Source organism: Sus scrofa, chromosome 6, assembly GCF_000003025.6.
Source record: "Sus scrofa isolate TJ Tabasco breed Duroc chromosome 6, Sscrofa11.1, whole genome shotgun sequence".
Taxonomy (NCBI): Eukaryota; Metazoa; Chordata; class Mammalia; order Artiodactyla; family Suidae; genus Sus; species Sus scrofa.
The window spans coordinates 68,462,866-68,483,086 of NC_010448.4; the positions used below are offsets into that span (position 1 = coordinate 68,462,866).

At 46.9% G+C, this 20,221-nt stretch overlaps 2 protein-coding genes across 31 annotated transcripts in view; both read left to right on the plus strand.

Annotated features, from left to right (window-relative positions):
- CAMTA1 (calmodulin binding transcription activator 1) overlaps positions 1-9,057 on the plus strand; it is an 866,060-nt gene extending 857,003 nt beyond the window's left edge. For 16 of the 30 annotated variants that reach the window (XM_021097504.1, XM_021097510.1, XM_021097514.1 and 13 more), the window contains 2 exons: positions 397-576; positions 5,704-9,057. In XM_021097504.1, the coding sequence (XP_020953163.1) occupies positions 397-576; positions 5,704-5,736 (213 nt within the window). In that variant the 3' untranslated portion in view covers positions 5,737-9,057. The remainder of the gene's footprint in view (positions 1-396; positions 577-5,703) is intronic. The other 14 variants (XM_021097507.1, XM_021097525.1, XM_021097522.1 and 11 more) reach the window with 7 other exon arrangements.
- On the plus strand, positions 11,056-19,573 carry VAMP3 (vesicle associated membrane protein 3). Its single transcript, XM_021095270.1, has 5 exons — positions 11,056-11,214; positions 13,555-13,636; positions 15,783-15,941; positions 16,686-16,737; positions 17,792-19,573. Coding segments are annotated over exons 1-5 (315 nt in total). The 5' UTR covers positions 11,056-11,212; the 3' UTR covers positions 17,812-19,573.

Consider the following 20,221-nt stretch of genomic DNA (forward strand, 5'->3'; position numbering starts at 1 on the left):
CAGATAGTTACACCACAGGTTTTGTCTGTCCTTTGGGCCACTGGGTTCCCAAACACGTAGCTTGACCAGATGCTGCCAGTTTTCTTGGTAAGTAAGTAGCGCTGAGAGCAGCCACCCGGTGCAGTCTCTCCAGTGGGTCACTCGCAAGCTCCACGTACACTTTCTGAGTTGTGCTGTACACTTTGATCCAAGGGCCGGCCCTCTCACGGTGCCCGCAAGCCAACTGTGGCCTCCAGAAGGGTCACGGTGCTGTGTCCACAGCTGGCGAGTGGACGCGAGGACTAGTTTGCGAGGGGCCCGGTCTGCTCCGTGAGGAGGAAGGGACGCACGTGGGAGGCGTCACCGTGCATGTCGTTGCAATCGCCAAAGTAATTCTGTCTTACTTGCCTCTTTTAGGGAATGAATATTTTTGGAACACAGTGGTGTGTGTTAACTTGCAGCCAACATGCTCTGTGTCATTCTTATCGGGCCTCTCTGTCTTTTTTGTTTTGCAACCCAAATGAGATTGCTGGAAACTGGCAAGACCTCTCTTTGCCCACATTCCCCCACGAGCTGTTGCGGCTCTCAGAGCAACAGGTAACTACGCAGAAAGCCGCATCTGGCTGCCCTGTGTATTTCTGACGTCCAGCATTGCGAGAATATACCTGCTGAACTCCACCGACTCATGAAACATTCCCCTGGCTGCGCAGTACTGAGTAGACGTAATGGAGCAGCTTTGCCTAACGCTTTTCCCATGGAGCCATTGTTTGCTACGAGTTTCTGAAGCAGGCCTCCTCCATTTACTCATAAATGATCATTGGACGTCCGGTGGAAATAAACCCCGTGGGCTTTTGCTGGCTTCCAGTGCTGTTGCTTTACTGCATCACGTCAGCACATCACGATGCAACCTGTTTTCGGTTGGGGTTTGGGTTGAGACGGCAACAGTAGCCCCAAGAGTTGGTGATTTCCAGCCTAGAATGCTTGGGGAAAGCCCTGAGACGAACTGTAGTGGTTGAACAGTCACAGGGCAGTCTTGCTAGTCTACTGAGCGCAACTCCAAGTCCGTAACGGGCATGCCGTTTCCCAAGGTGCGGATGCCAGGTTCAGAAACGCGGGCCTGGCAGCTCTCCCTATTGGGACCTGCAGCAGCGACAGTTTCTGCCTTGTATTCATTGTCTTGACGTCTCAGGGAAGACACTTTGCCTGACTTCTCTGTGATGAAATTCAGAAGTCGATGTAATTATCACTGGATTTGTTTTGAGACATAACCTGGACGTTATTCGATTCCGTTCTTTCCTATAGCCCTCAGTGGGTCCAGTCATTCCTTATGAGAGCCAAGGACCCTTAGCCGAGTTTGTATAACATAGCTTAGCAAAAGTTTATTGGGCGTCCGGAGTCTAAGTTCTCTAGGCCCGGTACTATGTGTACTGAATTTTCAAGTGTAATTCCAATTTCAAGAATTCCTCCCTACATTTTCCAAGTTTTCATACTGAAAATACGCTTACAATACAGGTATTCTCAAAGCAGGTGGTTCAGGAGTTCCCACATAGTACAGCAGGTTAAGGATCTGGCGTTGTCACTGCAGTGACTTGGGTCACTGCTGTGGCACAGGACAAACAGTCTGTGGCCCGGGAACTTCTGCATGCTGCAGGCACAGCCGCAAAAAACAAACAAACAAACAAAAAGTAGTCCAATCAATTGATCTTGATTTTGGTCTATAAAATTGATTTTTTTCCTCCACCGAATTTTTTGCAGTTGTTTTTTTTTTTTTTTTAATGTCACGTGAAAACATTTGTGAGACACAGAAGTAGTACCAGATGGAGAGAAAAACATAAACTTTGTAAAAGAAGATACCAAGCACAAATAATTATTACAAAAGAAGCACATGCTCATTGTAGTGCATTTTGGAAAATAAGCAAAAGGAAAATCAGCCACTGATAATAACTCTTAAACTTTTATGGTGTGTCCATCTCATGGTAGAGTTATGTTTAGTTAACCTATGCCTTTTAGTGATTATTCAAGTCTTGAACGACTGAGACAAGGTAGCCACAAATTTTGGGGACTGCGTGAACCACTCTCATTCGAAACATTGGTCTCTTAGAATTTATTAACAATTTCTAGTAACAGATGGATGTGGTTCTGAGTCACTTTGGTGAGGCTAATGAATTGTCTGCTTCTCTGGAGGCAGTACAACAGTCAAACACCTTATCCACCTTGACATTTGGAAACCAAACAAAACTTTAGGCACCGCTGTCTTATCCTAATAATCTGCCCAGTAACACAAACCTCCACTTGTGATTTCAGCAGAGCAGACTGTAAAAGTCTCTCAATTCCACCCAAACTTTCAGAGGTAAGTTAACATCGGCAGAGTCTGCGGACTGGAGAATGAGTGAATTAAAGCCTTCTGTTGCCTCGATTCTCAGACTCATTCTTCTCACCTGTTTCAGGTCTGTCACTGTCATGAAATCAACCAGTGCATTTTATGTACAGGTATTCTTTTTTCCCCTCCAAAAGTCACAAACAGCACAGGCTCTTACAAAGGATGACGTCTTAGAAGCGCGCGGATGTAGTGGTCATCTGTTTCAACAGCACACTCATCTCACGCCAGGGACGTCACACAATGCATGTTTCCTATTACAGACTTCAGGGAAAACCACAGTAAGAATCGGGTTAAAAACAACTGGGGGTTGTTGTCCTGAGCTGTTGCTAGAGGCGGTTGAATAGCGAGGTCAGATCCCTCCTCTGCCATCCACCGATGTAACGCGGGGTAGGCTGCTCAATCCCTGCACATCTCAGGCTCTACCTTTGCAAACGGGAGATGGTGGTGATACTCCGAGGACTGAAGAGGGGACACATACTCAGTAACCTGTGCAGATACTGGCTCATGGGCGTCCTCTCCCTTTCTTCCCCGATTTCTCCCTTAGCAGCTTTCCGTAAACAAGCAAAAGCAAAACAAAACCCTCCTAGGCCAATTATTTTGATACTTCGTATTTATAATGCTAGTAGACTGAAAAATTTCACCATGAAACTAAGAACTAAATTCTCCATTTGAGGTCAGGAGTTGTGAAAGCCTAGAAAATAGATCTGAACACTGGAGTTTCTCATTCGTCCTGTGGAGACGGTCGTAGGCATGCCGTGTGTATAGGTGCGACTTTCCTTTACCTTGGTGGTGCGTGAGGCTGTCACCAGTTTTATGACACAGTATTTACATGGTAACTTTACACCCGTAGGAAGGAGTTCCCTGGTGGTGCAACGGGTGAAGGATCTGGCGCGGTCCCTGCCGCCGCTTGGGTCACTGCTGTGGCATGGGTTCAGTCCCTGCCCTGGGAACATCCACGTGCCGTGGTCGCCTGCGCGCGCTCCCCCGAGAAAAATTCATGTAAATGTCGTTGACGTTTTTACTAGCTCAGAAAGAACCTGCGAAAAAGCTGCAAAAAGACCCTTTACCAAAAAAAAAAAAAAAAAAAAAAAAAACCCACAAAAACAAAAAGGAAAAAATATTTCAGTTATCTCCACTGTGACCCCTGATTATAGATGGTTGGATATGAAACTGCATAAAACACTTCTGGTTTAGAATTAACGTTCCTTTTGGTTTCATCCCAACGAGGAGCTTGAGATTTTGGAAGCCTTTCTGTAGGGAAGTTGTGGATGGATCCCGTCAGGTCTTGAGTTGAGAATTCTCCAGCTCCTAGAAAGCCCATCAGTCGTGGAGTCTCTGTTGCGCATTTGTGGAGGAGTCCTGTACTGGTGCAGCAGTATACCATGTCATATTTGAAGGAGCATGCACATTTTGCGGTCATTCAGCAACGAGGTCTGCACAAGTACAGATACATTGCATGCCCAGAAGTCAAGGTGGCATCGGTGCATGCATTGCATTTCTCCAGCCAAAGGGCTGTTAGTATAGATACTGCATGTTTAAAAATTGAACACAGAATAGCGCATGTTTCAATTTTTAAAAAGCCACTTATTTATCAAGTATGCATGTCCAAAACTAGGGACCTGTAATGACGCACATTTCTGTACTGTCACTTGATCCAAACTGCCCAGCAACTGAATCTATATTCATATGTATCTATACAGTATACTTCATTATACAGTTTAAATAGTACCTGGATCCCGTTCTGAACATAGCAGTGTATTCTAAAGGTACCTATGAAGAAAGAAGGCTTTAAGAGTTTCGAAGATAGACTGTTTGATCAAGCTGGGCTCGGTATATTAAATAAGACGCCTAAGTTTTATATCGTATCGAATCCGTTTTCAAACATTCTAATTCTTTTTCGTCTTGATGATCCAACGACAAAGTTTTTTTTTCGGAAAGAGCACCTTCTCTTTGAAGCGACTGTATCGACTTGGCAGAATACTCAGAAACGGTTCTGCTTGGAAGTGGTCAGTGTACTTTTTCAACTGCTATTGATAGCATCTGTGCCATTCCACTGAATGCCAACCTAGGTAACAGAGCCATAACTTACTACTAGGTTTTTTCAAAATGTTTTCTTTCTGCTCGAGGGCTCTCTAGAGAGGAAACAAGCATTTGTTTTCAAATACCATTTAAATCTGCTGGTATAACTGAAGGTGACAGACAGGCCCTCCTCCTAGGGAATCAGAGAACTGATTTGAATTGTGGGAATTACTAACCTCTGTGTAGGCCCACATTAGAAAAACAAATCAGTTATTTTTTCCTGGTCGTGCTGTTGAGGTAGAACATGTGTCCTGAGAAACTGCAGCTGCTTTGGCTACAATCATCCTCACACCGGCATTTGGTAAAGGGACATTGTCATGTGGTGTGCAGTCCTGCAACCTGGGACTTACTCAGTGTACACAGACCTCAGAAGCTAGACCCTCACGTCCCGCTCACATTCGATCATTCTGACAGTTAGGCAAGCTCTTAGCTGTGTGTCAATAAAGAGAAAGATTCTTACCGCTTGCAGCCTCTTCCCTGGTCCCCCATCTGTAGCTGATGGCCGCATTCCAAAAACGAAGCTGAATTGTTTTATTTGAAACTTGGACCAGAAGTGATTCTGAACAAGTCATTTGCTGATGTCAACTTGCCCTGCCGCTATTCATAACCGTTGCATTTTTGATAAATAGAACAAAGGGCCTTGTTGGTGTTGCACCCTGTTGCCGTCCATCCCGGAGGCACTGGGGGAAGGGACCTGAGCATCTTTGAGAGCTGCCGTGTGGAATGGGAGGAAAGTGAGCAATTGTGAGCATCCAAAAGCCTGCGCCATGCATGAGTGACACCAGAGTTGTGCAGCGGGGCGGTCAGGTTCAAGATAACTAGCAATCTTGGGTCTGTGACCAAAGCCGCAGTTCACCCGCTAGGTATCTGAAAAGCTAAATACATGCGTATGCAGTTTTCCTCACTTGCATCATGAAATTACAGGGCATCAGTGGTGGTCCACCAAGCTAAAAAAGGAAGTCGGTTGAGCACTAGATTTTTTCTAAGACAAGCATGTCATTGTTCCCCTTGATTTCAGGCCGTCCCCTTCGGTTTTGCTTTGTGTTTGGAGCTCTTGATGGAGAGCCACGTTTCAGGAAGGGTCCGGTCTGCCTCTTGGAATATGCTCCCCCGCAATGTTGTAGGAGTTTCCTTGGCCATCTGTCCTCAGAAGGGTTTTGGTCGCGGCTTTTCACTCCCGGGGGCGTGGCCCTGCCTTCTCCTTTCTCTGGTGACAGGTGCACCCTAGAGCTATCACCTGGTATTTTGTTTTGTTTCTCTTGCAGAGTGAAAGAATTGAAAAAGGCCAAGGAACTTGAGGACCTACAGCAGCATCCCTTAGCAATGTGACACTGCTTTGCAGACTGTTTTCATTTCTGTTTTTAGCAGAGACATGCAACAACAACAACAAAACACACACACACAACATGCACGCACGCACATGCACACACGCGCGCACACACACACACACACACACACACACACACATAATCCCTCTGCAGTTTTGGGGAGATCAGCTGCAGGATTTTAACAGGAATGTTTTGGTCATTGCATTTGCACTTTCATGGACAACTTTTAATTTGATCAGCAAGACATCTTGGAACTCAATCTTCTGTTGGATCATGGGAAAACAAGACACCACGCGGAACTGAAAGAGGCTTCCTCTTCTCCGGAAGAAGCCGTTTTCCTTCTCACATAGGGCTGTATTCAAACATCGTGTGGAACTGTACAAATATTTATACCAAAAATATAGATAAGAAAAGGTGGGGATCCACTCGCAATGAAGAGGATGCTGTTCCTGCACCTGTCACTTATTTCCAAGAAGCTGAATCTTTCGGGTTGGTTCTCAGTGGAGGGCTTAGACCATACAAATCTTTATTGGATCCGTGTGTTCTCATTTCCTTCACTGTGTCTCTTTGATTCGAATGTGTTTGGGTTGTTGTTGTTGTTGTTGTTGTTGTTGTTGCCGTTGATATGTTGTTTTAATCTCTACAGCACACTTAATGCAACTTGAAAAATCTGCAGGTGTAACGTCTTGTGGAGATTCGAGGGGCGGGTAAACGGGTCATGCTCACGGACGTGGTAAGGAACAGCTTACAGAGGTTAAATTTCTTTTCCTGTCCCCACCACCTCCCAAGAACCTGCGAGGAGAGTCATCATCTGATCCCTTTTCTCATGTTCAGCACTTTAATTTTTTGGCCTTTACTTTCATGTGCAATGAGAATTACTTAGAGAAATTGGTGAAGCATGTAGCTTTTTTTAGTAGCCTTGGAAACGAGTCATTCTAAGGAATCATAAACCTTGCCTGGACATTGGCCACCTAAAAGATCAGTGTGGTGCTGCGTTCTGGCCAGTAAAGTCCATATTTTTGGCTATCTCTCATCCCAACGGAGCGGTTTCTGTGTATATATAGAAGGTAGAAACGGAAAGCGAGAAAACTATTTGAAAGGGATTATATTAATTGCTAAATATTTTATTCACAAAGGTCAGTAACATGGCAAGATAAAATTATTTGTATAGTTTTGTCTGAATGAGCGAGAAAAATGTGGATTATTGTTTGTATATATTGTATATATTAAAACAAAAGAGATACGTGCATGAACTCAAGAACAAAGAAATGAACAAAAGCAAAGCATTAGTGGCTATGGTCTGTAAAATGAAACAAAAAAAACTTTATTTCACTATAAGAGTACTTTATTTTAAATGTTCTTTAGAAGAACATTTTGCTAAAGCATGACTAAACTGCAAAAAAAAAAAAAAAGAGCTACTGTATTAAGACTTAGGAAAAAAGGCAGAGTAACATTACTTAAAAAAAAGGATATGTTTACATTTAATTTTGGCTACCAGGAGTTTATTTTCTTTTATTTAAAGATTTTTTTGCCAATGGTGCCAAGTAATGTGAATGCTGATATCGCTTAAGAAAATTAAGTTACTTTTGCTAAACAGATAATCATTAAGATGAATCCGTATATCGCGACACACCATCCACTCACTCCAACAAAGAACCCTTTAGAACGGTCAAAACCTGACAAAAGAAACAGGACAAGTAGAAATATGACTCACGTCTTCACATCTCCTGCTGGAAATCAGAAAATGTAATCAGAATTGCACGCACAAAAAAAAAAAAATAATAACGCAAAAGGATGCAAACCGGGCTTGTAGGGATGTCTTGGTATATTTGCTGTTTCCACATCATGAGGAGCCAAAGAAATCTGACGCTTTTAACAATTCAACAACTCATGTTAAATTAAGAGAATAAAGTTCGCATTTGCTGATGCCAGTTTAAAATTCCCGGGTTAAGTTTCAGGATCAGTTGGTGTAAAGCTGAGATAATCCGTTAGGTTTTGTTTGTGCCTGTGTTTTTTTCCTGGGTTCTGGCTGCCAACTGTAAGTTCAAACTCAAGGCTTGTTGTGAAGCCTAAAAATATTCACAAATCAGCTTTTAAACTGGTGTCTTAGAAAGAAGGTAGACACACAACGATTGTGGTAACAACGGGGGTCTGTGCTCTTGGTGCCTTTTCTATAATTGTACTTGTTTTTTAATTACTTCCTTTCACTGCCAACCTCGAATTACTGTACAGTACATGTCTTACTGCTTTGTGATCAGCTCTGACAACGTGCCAGCCCCACAACTCGTAGCCACCTGTGCATTTGTAAACTGACCTGACTCAGTTTTGTTTTTAAATGTGTGGGTTATGTTGCCGCTGTTGCAGTCCCCCGAATACCTATTATTTTACCCAAACTTGACCTGCAGGAGGACACTGAGTAACTTACAAACACCACCGCATTCATAAATGGGAACAGAACGTGAAAGCCAGCTCTTTCAGGATAGCCTATGCGAATACTGCATTCAGATCTGTTTATTCCATTTATCATGGTACAAATCTTTTGACAGGAGTAATGACCTCAGTGGATTTGCTTTAACCCTCCCGCCCCCCCTTTTTTTTTAATGTTTCACATGCCACATCATTAGCTGAGGACGTTCGAGACGCTGGGAGATAAAGATGGACATAGCATTAGGAGCGTTCTTAAGGAGGGGATAGGAAGTAGGTGCAGAACCTACCAGTTCAACTTATCAGTACAACTGTGAATCCCAGGTGAGGTACAAAAGCACCCCCGCGGAAACGAAGTGTTTCTGACCACTTTTCTCTTGGTTGTGAATCTTAATTTTGAATATAAGATGATAGGCAAGTGCAGCTTTCTTGGATAATCTCAATTCCCAAGTGCCAGGAGTAGGATTTCATTATAAAATTAATAGCTCATCTTATTCTGTCTCCTGAAGATTGAATTGCTCTTCTTGTTACCCATTTGAAATCAGCTGTACTGTGTGAACGAAATCCAGACAATAACTCGAACCCCTCTCTGGCTGCACGGTCGCTTATGGCAGTTCCACACAGTAGTTGGCGCCCAACGGGGGGTCCCTGAGACTTGCATGTAAAACTAGTCTAGATGTCTTCTTTTTGTAAGTTTTATTTTTGTAATTGTGCATGCAGAGCCTCATTGAATCAATGGATCTGTTGAAGAACTCAGCTGCTGGAAACCATGCAAAATGTTTTGAATTGCCCTTAAAATATGGAAAATGTTTTCTGAATGCTTTATATTCTTTCTGCTGTAAATTAAAAACGAAGAAAATTTCCCCATACTTTGTGTGTTTTGCCTTAACTTCACCTCATCTAGAAATCAGTATGTTTCGACTCCTTTGAAATCATTTTAAATATTTCCTTTTATCCCGATACAGTTTTTTGTGTGTTTGTTCTTTTCTTTTTTTCTCTTTTAGCCGCCCTGAGGCACGCATGGAATTCCCAGGCCAGGGATCAGATCCAAGTGGCAGCTTAGATCCCTTAACTCACTGTGCTGGGCTGGGTATCGAACCTGTGTCCTGGCCCTGCAGAGAGGTCGCTGATCCCATTGTGTCACAGTAGGAATGCCTGTTTTTGTTGTTTGGGTGGGTTTTTTTGGTTTGTTTGTTTTTAATGGCCACCAGTGCGGCATATGGAAGTCCCTGGGCCAGGGACTGAATCCAGGGCACAGCTGTGACCTATGTCATCAAACACACCGCAGCAACACCAGCTCTTTTAACCCTCTGCACCTGGCCCGGGATCAAACCTGCACCTCCACACCTGCGCAGGGACCCAAGCTGCTGCAGTTGGGCTCTTAACCCACTATGGCACAGTGGGAACTCCCAATGCAGTATTTTGACAGCGAACGTCACATAGCTTCAGATCTGCTCAGGAAAGAAGAAATTTCTCAGAGCCACTATTCCTAGAATACTTGCTTGCCAACTGTCTTCTCCAGCACCTCTCAACACATCAATCACTTGTCTACGTGCAGAAAGTTGAAGACACGGATCCAAATTCACCTTTCCAGTTAAAACCCTCTGCAGTTTTTTTAAAGCCTTCCTTTCTGAGCATTTGGTCGCTCATCTCATTCCCTTTCACCACAGACCTTCCTGTCTCCCTGGTGGACCCTCTTCCTTCTGATCCATCCCGGGGCTACTGCTGGACAAGTTCTGGGTGACAGATCTGCCGCAATCCATGAGACTTCAACGGTTTCGAGAGCCCACTGTGTTTACATGCCATTCTCCTTGCTTGTTAGTCTTTACCTTTTATTCAATCTTATTTTCACCTGTGCCCTAACCTGCACCAGTCCCACCACCACCCGCACCTCCTCGGTCTGTTCAAACCAGGTCCATCTTGAGTTTCTTTGTCTATGAAAGGTTGTTCCTCCCATGCCTGGAAACTCTCCTTTTTGCCACTTGATCCAACTCAAATCTCACCTCCTCTGTCTTGCTTTCTTGTCTATTTTTATTTGTTCATGTAGTGATTTAAAATTTTTTCATTATAGCCTAGTTTACAGTGTTCTGTCAATTTTCTACTGTATTTCCTAATTTTTTTATATAGTGAACTCTCCTGTTTATTTTAATATACATCAATATTTCTTTTTCCAATTATCCCATTTAGGGTTGCAACAGACAGTTTGGTGTTTATTTTTTCATTTCTCATCGAATCTGCCGGTTGACCTCCCGGTGTTCTGTGGTGTTTGTTTAGTGTAGGAGTTGCCTGTGGTGGTAGGAATAATGTCAGGAGCAATTTAATACCTTGCAGAGTAACTCACTGAATTGGTGCCTGGGCCTCAACCCAAATCAAAAGCTGGGGACCTACTCCCTACTGGGGGGGTCCAGAAATACAGAACCATACAAAGCCCAGTTACTGATGTGAAGGCTCCTGTAAACGGGTTATAATAAGCTCTGTGCAATGACAAATATTTGTGTCACAAATGACTACACGAAGAGAGGGACCCTAGGCCCAATCAATGCCTCTGACGAATACCCTGAAGGAGCTTCAGGTCTTATTTTAAAAGTTTCCTGGGGAAATGCGGTGTCTCTAGCATCACTGGGTAAGACGCAACGTTAAGCAGAAGCCCATGGGCTGTCACTGATACCGTCACGGCCACAGGAATGACCCACGGGCCCAGAATAACGTAAAGCGCCCCCACCCCCGACCACCCACACAGTCCCTTTCCCGGGACTAAGGCTCCGGGCCCCCAGGGTCAGGGCGGCCGGCCGTGGGGGGAGGGAGCGGAACCGCCCTCCGGGCCCGCCCCCGAGGCGCCCCGCCCCTTCCGGCGCGCCCCTCGCCGCCGCGCACGCCCCGTCCACCCCGTCAGCCCCTCCCTTTGACGTCATCGGCCCCGCGCCGCCGCCACCGCCGCCTGCGCCTGGCCCCGCCCAGGTTCCCCGCCTCAGGTCCCGCTGCGCCTCTTCGTCGATTCTCGCCCGCTGTCGCCGCCGCCGAAATGTGAGTGACACAAGGCGACACGGAGCGACCTCGGGCCCTGGGGGCGGCGGCCAGTGGCTGGGACCCCGGCCCGGCTCGGCCTGGCTCCCTTCTGCAGCGTCTCGGACGCGGGCCGAGGCTTCGCGGGGGCTCCCGAGGCCTGGGGGTGGGCGGCGGGCGGCCCCGGGGATACGAGCTGCAGACGGGCCGGGTCGGCCCTGGGCGTTGCCTGCCGCCCCGGAGGGCCCTGCGGCGGTCGCGCGGCCGCGGAAGGGGCGAGGGCGGGGCGGCCGGTGTTTCCCAGCGGAGGGGAAAGCCCTTCCCCGTCCCATTTTCTCCTCCCCTCCCTCCGCCCCTCCCCGTCCCATTTTCTCCTCCTTCCCGTTCCAAGTTGACTGAGGGGAGCTGTGGCCACTGCCCTCGTCCTGGAGACCTGCTCGCTATCGGGTTGGGTTGGGCTCCGGAAGTTGCAAGGGAGGGGCCTTCAGCCCTGTCTTGAGGCACTTGCGGTCAGAGTGGGTCAGAGTGGACTCGGGCGCATAGCCGTAGGCCTTCTCTCTTTTTTTTTTAAGCCGAAGCATTCTTGTTGTGACCCTTGAAAGCGGGGAGTTTCCGGTGGTAACATCCAGGGAACTCTTAAGTGTCAAAAATCACAGGGAGCCCCTGTCCCCACTCCAGCCTGCTCAGTGCTCACCCCAGAGGAGAAAGGAATGGGTGCTTTCCTAGGGTTCCTAACGGAGCAAGAGACACCACTCCGGAGTGTATGTACCTCCTTGAAGCTGCCGTGCCGGCTCTCGGTGTGTGAAGTCCAGATCTGTAGAATTATGCAGAACCTAATCTAAACACAGGCGCCACTGCAGCCAGTGGTGTCAACTTTCTAAAGCTATTCATCTATAAAATGAGGTTAACAATAGTGTTCCCTCAAAGAGTTTTGGGGATTAAATGAGAAGATGCACCAACACATGGCCCTTTGCTGTTATCTCTCAGACAATAAACTCTCTGAGGGCAAGGGTGGGATCTCCTTTATCATTGGTCTTTGACACATGATAGATATGAAATAACTGTTGAATCAATGAATCAGTGGCTGTTATATGCAAGATAAGTGCTCTAGGTGCTGTCTGGGATACTGGAAGAGACGTGTAAGACACAGGAGTCGGTGATCTGTTAGAGAGGGCAAGACTCTATTAATACATGAAAAATCAAAGCATTGCCAACCAAGTAATGGAAGCAATTAGGACTTCCTAGCCTGCGTGGTCGTGAAAGGTCTGCCTGGGGAAAAATAAAGCTTTCAATGAGGGTTTAAAAGAGGCACCTTTTTGGAGTTCCTGTTGTGGCTCAGCACTTAGCTAACCCAAATAGCATCCATGAAGACACGGGTTCGATCCCTGGCTTCACTCCGTGGGTTAAGGATCTGGCGTTGCCACGAGCTGTGGTGTAGGTCGAAGACGAGGCTCAAATTCCGAGTTGCTGTGGCTGTGGTGTAGGCTGGCAGCTGTAGCTTCGATTGGACCCCTAGCCTGGAAACCTCCATGTGCTGCGGGTGTGGCCCTAAAAGGCAAACATACAAAAAAAAAAAAAAAGTACCTATTTAGCGAAGAAGAAGCGTGGCTTCGTCTTACCTTTTCCACTCCCAGTGCCTTCTACTCGGCATCTGGGTCTTCCCAACTCTGTTTCTCTAAGTGAATCTATTTCCTCATACTGGAAAAGGGCATTTTATGATTGTTTATACAATTCTTTGCCACAGCGAAAAGATCAGAAGATTGCTGAGTGCATTTAAGTAGACTTATACCTTCAAACAAGTCATAAAAAATGGGAAAATAGGAGTTCCCTTCGGGGCTCAGCGGTTAATGAACTTGACTAGGATCCATGAGGATGTGGGTTCAATCCCTGGCCTCGCTCAGTGGGTTAAAGATCCCACGTTGGCACAAGCTGTGGTGTAGGTTGCAGACGCAGCTCGGATCCCCAGTTGCAGTGGCTGTGGTGTAGTCCGGCAGCTGTGGCTCCGATTCCACCACTAGCCTGGGAACCTCCATAAGCTGCAGGGCGCAGCCCTAAAAAAAGGCAAAAAAATAGGGAAAATAGAGTTTACTTATCTTAGGATCAGGTGCTTTTGTGATACAAAGTAGATCCTGTTAAATCTCATTTCAGACCTTGATCACTTTTAACATGTGGGTGAATCTCTGAAATTATAGAGAAACTAGAAGAAATGGCATTAGAACCTTTGTTCATTACTGCAGGAAGGATTTCCTTTTTCCGCTTTAGTGCTGAAATTCCCAACACTGAGTGTCCTGGAGTGCACCTTCACACTTGGAGAAGTGTGTTTGGAATCCTCATTTACCCATGCTTGTGCCTTTACCTCAGGTCGACAGGTGCGCCTGCAGGTTCCAGCGCTGCCGCTGGCAGCAACAGAAGACTTCAGCAGACACAAAATCAAGTGGACGAGGTATTGCTTTCCAATGTTGTTGCATTTTAAGCCAAGATGGGAAGGCTTTGGAAATAATTCTGTTTAGAAAAAGTATCATAAAAGTGTAAATGTAAAGTAAATTTCGACTCTCACAAGTGTAACAAAAAAGTGCCCCTGGTTTTGAAAACCCTTATCTAAGCTCCTGAGAAGTCACGCTCTCCTGGTTTCAAGCTTGTTTTCCTGCCGCTGAATCACACACCTAAAGTACAGACTCTCCTCCCTGAGAACATTCCTCCAAGAATCACTTTGTAATGTGTGTCTTGCCACAATAAATTTAAAAATTAGAAAAGTGAAAGAGGAGCACTTTATAAACTAAGGCAGTAGGATTTTAAGGACTAGACCTGCACATGGCTCAAGCCAGGACCAATCCTTCTGACCAGACTTTTCACCAAAGTGCTATTTTCCAGTAGCCTGACTCACTAGTTGCCCAGCCCAGCAGGTCTCCGTAGATGGTTGTCCATGGACATGCAGAAGGCAGGTGCTGGCAGACTGTTCAAGCCCAGCAGGTCTGTGATGGTCAGATTCTCGGTTAGGAGGCCTTCTCAGCACCTTTTGTTTTGCCCTGTGTGTGCAGACCTGCAACGGAAGAGCCTTTGATCAGTTCAGACTAGTGTTGCCCTAGTTCCATAGTCCTGAAAGCCATCACCGCTAAACAGCTGCATCCCGGTCTTCCTGCACTTCGATGCCTGAAAAAGCCGCGTTAAACTAATGTTAGATTCCCTTGTTAAATCATTGGGTAAAGTTTTGGTCTGATGGTTTTGTTTATGGATTTAATTCTGAAATGTTTATATTTAACGCCAAGAAACTCATTTGAATGCCATCCTCCAAGAGACTTTTGTTTACTTACAAAATCAAGCTGGATCCTTTTCCCTAACCCAAAGAATTTTAAGGAGGGGTTTTTGTTGTTGTTGTTTTTGATTGAGGTGAAGTTTGCATAACATACAGTTAACAACTTTAAAATGTACAGTTCAGTGGTGTTTGGCCCATTCAGAGTGTTAGTAACCGTTCCCTGTCTAGTTGGAGTCTTTTCATCTCCCCTGTTTGCATTTAGCAGCCACTCCCCATTCTCCCTTTTTCCCATTCCAAAGTTAGAAAAATTTACCCTTCAGTTTTCTCCTGAGAGATTTATAGTTTTAGTTCTTGTCCTTAGGTTATTGGTCCATTTTGAGTTGATTTTCATCGATGGGGTGAGGTCAGGGTCCAGGTGCCGTCTTTTGCACGCGGTTATCCAGTTGTCCAGCTCCACATTTTGAAATGGGCAAGCGTGATTCCTTCAATTTTGTTTTTCCTTTTTTAATATTGTTGGCCTGCAGGGCCCCTTGGCATTCCATATGAATTTGAGGATTGGCTTTTCTGTTTCTGGAGGAAAAAAAAAAAAGCCAGTCAGAATGGTGAGAGCGATGGTGTTGAATGGACACCTTCGTACATCACTTTGGGGAGCACCGCCTGCCTCATAACATCGGGTCTTCTGTGAACACAGGACGTCTTCCCGCTTCCTCAGGTCTTTCACTCCTTTCAGCAGGGTTCCCTAGTTTCGTCGTGCAAGTCTTTGGTCTCCTTGGTTTCGTGGATCCCTAAGTAGATCCCTAGCATCTTTTGGATGCTAGTGTAGGGAATATTTTCTTAATTTCCTGTTCATTGCTAGTGTATGAGGACACACTGATTTATGGCTGTTGCTCTTGTACCCTGAAGTTTCACTGAGTTTGCTTATTAACTCCAGTGAGGTTTTTTGGTGGAATCTTTGGGCATTTGGAACCACCTGCAATTAGAGATCATTTTACTTCTTTTCCAGTGTGGATGCCTTTTATTTCTTTTTCTTACCTAATTTCTCTGGCCAGAACTTCCCGTACCATGTTGAACAGCAGTAGTGAAGGGGGGGGCCTCCTTGGCTGTCACCATGGAACATGGATGTTAGTTATGGGTTTTTCTATAAACACTCTTTACCATGTTAAGGAAGTCCCTTGCTTGTTTGCTGAGTGTTTTTATCATGATTTTTTTAATGAAAGTTTGGCTCAACGAAGCAGTAAAGTACTGACCTGAAAAAAAAAGGTGCCAGTACATTTCATTGAGGAGTTCTCGTCTTCGCATCCTTTACGCGTAACTTGATGCCAATCCTGTTCCTCAGGTGGTGGATATCATGAGAGTCAACGTGGATAAGGTGCTGGAACGGGACCAGAAGCTCTCTGAGCTGGATGACCGAGCAGATGCGCTGCAGGCGGGAGCCTCCCAATTTGAAACAAGTGCTGCCAAGTTGAAGAGAAAATATTGGTGGAAGAACTGCAAGGTAATTCTCTGTTAACTGGTCTTTACCTGGAGTCACCCTCGGCATTCTAAATATTGGGCTGTCATGAATCGTGGGGGTGAGTTTGACTTTGCACACAGGGAAATTTGGGTTGACTGTGAATCTCAAACACCCATTGCCTGCCCTTTGGCCATGACAACGAGGAATTCGTCATGTTCCGTGGCTGAGCTTAAGCATGCAGAACAGAGGGGTCCAGAATCAGCCAGGGACAGAGGCCCCTTCTGGCCCTCTTCCCCACTGAGCACAGACTGACAGGAGGGGGCTGGAGCGGGTGCTTGGCTTGTGTGCGGCTCTGAGTGGCCGAGGAGCAGAGGAAGGAACCACGGCGCCCCCACAGGAGAGTGGGCAGCAGCTGCACAGGGAGCCGGCCCCGGGCAGCTTCTCACGGCTGTCACAGAAACGTGCTGCCATCAGGCCCCTTCCCGGGTCAGAAGTGATGCTTTCTGACCCATGGGACAGACTTAGTAGCCCTTCCTCAGGTGGAAAACGTCTACACAGACAAACGCCCATCTGGGGACCACAGATGACACGAAGATGTAGTGACAAGCAGACGCGTAGCCTTCAGGCCCTCACCGATTGCAGTCAGTGTAGGCTTTCAGATGACGGATGTTTCCGATTGCCGTTCACCAGAGAGTCGCCTCTGGCGGGGGTGATACTGTATGATGTGCTTCCGTCCGAGGGTTCACCTTGGGTTGAGACGTGCCGTGGCCTGTGCTTGCTTTGCAGATGTGGGCCATCGGCATCAGCGTCGTGGTCATCATTGTCATCATCATCATTGGTGAGTCCCGCCGTGCTGAGCCCACGGCCAGAGTCCCCCATGTACATGGGGGCTCAGAGCCAGAGTCCCCAGAGCTGTTAGCTCTCTCCAGAGACTGTTGTTTTATTAAGGGTTTTCTTCTTCTTCTTCTTTTCTTTCCCTCTTTAGGGCCGCACCTGCAGCGTATGGAAGTTCCCGGACTAGGGGTCCAATGGGAGCTGCCGCGGCCGGCCTACACCACAGCCACAGCTGCACGGGATCCGAGCCGCATCTGTGACCTGCACCACAGCTCACAGAAACCCCGGATCCTTAACCCACTGAGCAAGGTCAGGGATCGAACCGGCATCCTCATGGATCCTTGTCGGGTTTTAATCTGCTGAGCCACAGTGGGAACTCCCTTTATTAAGTGTTTAAATAGTTGGCTGCTGAGTCTGAGATTTTTGAAATAAACAGTAATCCTTTGAAGTTAGAGAAAATTTATTCATTTCCACCAGCCTGTAAGTTTCTGAGTGTTTTTGTCAGGTATTTTCTTTGATGAGAAACACTAGAGTCTGTGATTAAAAGCCTAGACTGCCTCTGACTCACCCTCCCTTCGCCACCCAGCTGCGTGGCCTTGGGCAGTAATTTAATATCTCCGAACCTGTTTCTTCATTTATAAAATGGGGATGATAATAGTACCTACCTTACATGTTCGTTACGAGGACAAAGCTGGTGAATATGGAAAAAATATTGAGGATGGTGTCTGGCCTATAGTACTAATAGTGCTAGAAATATCTATGGTCACGCAGCTCTTGCTGTTAGCATCACAGCTACCACCACATGCGCTGCGGGAATAACCCGTTGCCCTTTTTAGCCCAGTAGACGAGAACTATTTACAGAGACATGTCTTGCATCCTTTTTTGGACCGTCTCCTCTGGCCCTCTGCAGAATGTTGAGAAGCCACTAGTAGGAGACTGGCCAGAAATTGAAGTTCTGTTCACACAGGGATGGCAGCGTTTGCTGTTAATTCTGCATTTGCCCTGAAAGACTAAACCGCCGTTCCCCTGCCTTTTTTTGCATCTCCCCTGCTTATTAGTCTGGAGTGTTTCTTCCTGAAGAACCAGCGAACCTCCAGCCTGCTGTTCAACAGACCTCCTCAAGACTTTTGACGTCGACCCTGCTCTCGTATCAAGCTTACCTACTGTTCTATCTAAAATGATTAGTTCCTGTTTGTTACTGTAAAGTTTGTTTTCTAGGAAATGTGCCTTTGTTTTGTAATCTGCACTCCAAACTCAAAGAGTGGTCTGCCCGGCCCCCGTTTTGCCTGGTGCCTGTTCAGATCACCTGGGGCTGAGGAAGCGGGCGTCTTAGGTTCCAGAGCCGTGATGCCCGAAGAAGTGTCGTCTGGTGAGCGGCCGTTGACCCCTTAGGGAAATCTGTTCCCAGCTCACTGCTGTCCTGTGCCGTCAGCCCCTGTCTACGCCTCCGGGTCATCGGATTCCCCAGAGTGCCTTCCAGAAAGAACACTACTGCCTGACACACATCTGTGATAATAACAGGCCGTGCCTTATTTTGCTCTTTTTCTGATTCCCTGTCAAAGAACCCGCCACTGTTTATAAACACTACTGACTCTTTTGCTGTATTTAAAATAAGATGCTGGCGAAGCGTTTTTGCTCTTACATGGGGTATGAAGCTGTTTACTTTCTCGTTACTGTTATGTATCCCTTGCTAAAAATATTGTTTTAACGGAGAAATAATAACCTCTCTAAAGCATTTTTACAGACCTGTGGCTGTGACCAAAGTTTCTCTTTTGCCAAAAAGTTGAATCCCAGTCAAATGTCACGTCTGTCCCTGACAGTTAAAATCAGAAAGGGACCCGGGGGACTGACAGTGCCCCTCAGAATTATAATTGTAACATTGCATTGGAAGCTCTGGCTCCTGGCAGGCCTTTTGTGCCCGAGAAAGGCTGTAGGTCATGCACTCCCTTTCCGAGTTCCCGTTTTTCCTGGAGGTTAGAGCGAGCCTCTCACTCTCTCAGACCTGCAGACAGTTTCACCAGCCATTTGAACGCTGCCGACTCCACTGGGTTGCTGATACTTCCGTGAGCAGCGATTTTGTGGCCTTCAGGGGAGGCCGTCTGGGTCATTTTCTGGCCCAGTCCCCAGAGAGTATAGCTTTTCCGAGTTTGTTTCCTATTTTTATCCATAGTCCCCCTCCTAAACCTGTCTTCTCAGCTCTGCTGCTGTTCGGGCGTTGCTCAGACAGATGGCTCCTGTCACAGAGGCCGCCTAGCCAGAGACCTTTCTTTTTGGATGTCACAGACCGTCTGCATAAAAGGCTGCTGTGGGGACAGCTGAATCCGAGAGACTTGTTGTGCATGTGAGCCTTGCAGCATCAGGGTGTGTGGCTTAAGGATGGGAATTCAGGGAGGAATGAGACCAGGCCGAGAGGCACGGAGGGAGAAAGCAGTTTTAGCACTCTGTGGCTCACGGTTCCTGGAATGTTCTAAAATTCGTGTTCACACGCTAGTTTGTGACTCACCAGGTGACAGCAGTTACGGGGCCCCAGGACCCAGGTTCCGTTGCCCTCATTTCTGCTCCCCAACATCAGTGACATGACGTGACGTTGAGGACACGCCTGGCGATGCGCCCAGCTGGGTGAGGGGAGCGGCCGTCAGGGTCGGATGATGGCCAGCCCTCGGCTCCGGCCTCCAGCGGGGTCGGACTCTGAAACCTTGGTGCTCTCTGCTTGGTCTTGATGCTCAGTCCCAAGAAACCCTCTGGCGCCTTCATTAACCCGGGAATACGCTGCTTATATCTGTGCCTTTAGCTGGGACCGTGCCCACGGCAATGAACTGAATAAAGTGTTTCTAAGTGTACCTTGGCGCCTGTGTGCTTGGAGAGGGGTGGCCGCGCCAGGTCCAGGTCCTGAAATGGCATTCCTCACCGCCCCTATGCCTCCCGTCCAGACTCCAAGCCCCTCTCGTCTCTTCCTCTCTTACCAGGGCCCTCCCCGAGGACTCCGATTTCCTCGCACCCCCAAGTGGACGGGAGCACACCGCTCCCGTGTGAAATGTGCTTTTCAGCAGAGGAGACGAGAGGGGAACTGGCTTTCTTATAATTACTCAAATGTTCAGGGTTGGGCTTTTGAATTTCTTAAATATATGGTCTTTCAAAAGTGATTTGTGCAGGAGTTCCCTTAGTGGCGCAGTGGTTAACGAATCCGACTAGGAACCATGAGGTTGCGGGTTCGATCCCTGCCCTTGCTCAGTGGGTTAAGGATCTGGTGTTGCCATGAGCTGTGCTGTAGGTTGCAGACGTGGCTTGGATCCCGCGTTGCTGCGGCTCTGGCATAGGCCAGTGGCTACAGCTCTGATTCAACCCCTAGTGTGGGAACCTCCATATGCCGTGGGAGCGGCCCTAGAAAACGCAAAAAGACAAAAAAAAAAAAAAAGTGGCTTGTGCAGGGCAGGCCTTGTGTGGGTGGGACAGATAGCTGCCCTTGTGGGACATGGGGACGATGGCTT

Coding starts and splice junctions, on each gene's coding strand:
- VAMP3 (XM_021095270.1), top strand. Junction 13,637..15,782: donor CACAAAATCAAGTGGACGAG/GTATTGCTTTCC, acceptor CCTGTTCCTCAG/GTGGTGGATATCATGAGAGT. Junction 15,942..16,685: donor ATTGGTGGAAGAACTGCAAG/GTAATTCTCTGT, acceptor CTTGCTTTGCAG/ATGTGGGCCATCGGCATCAG.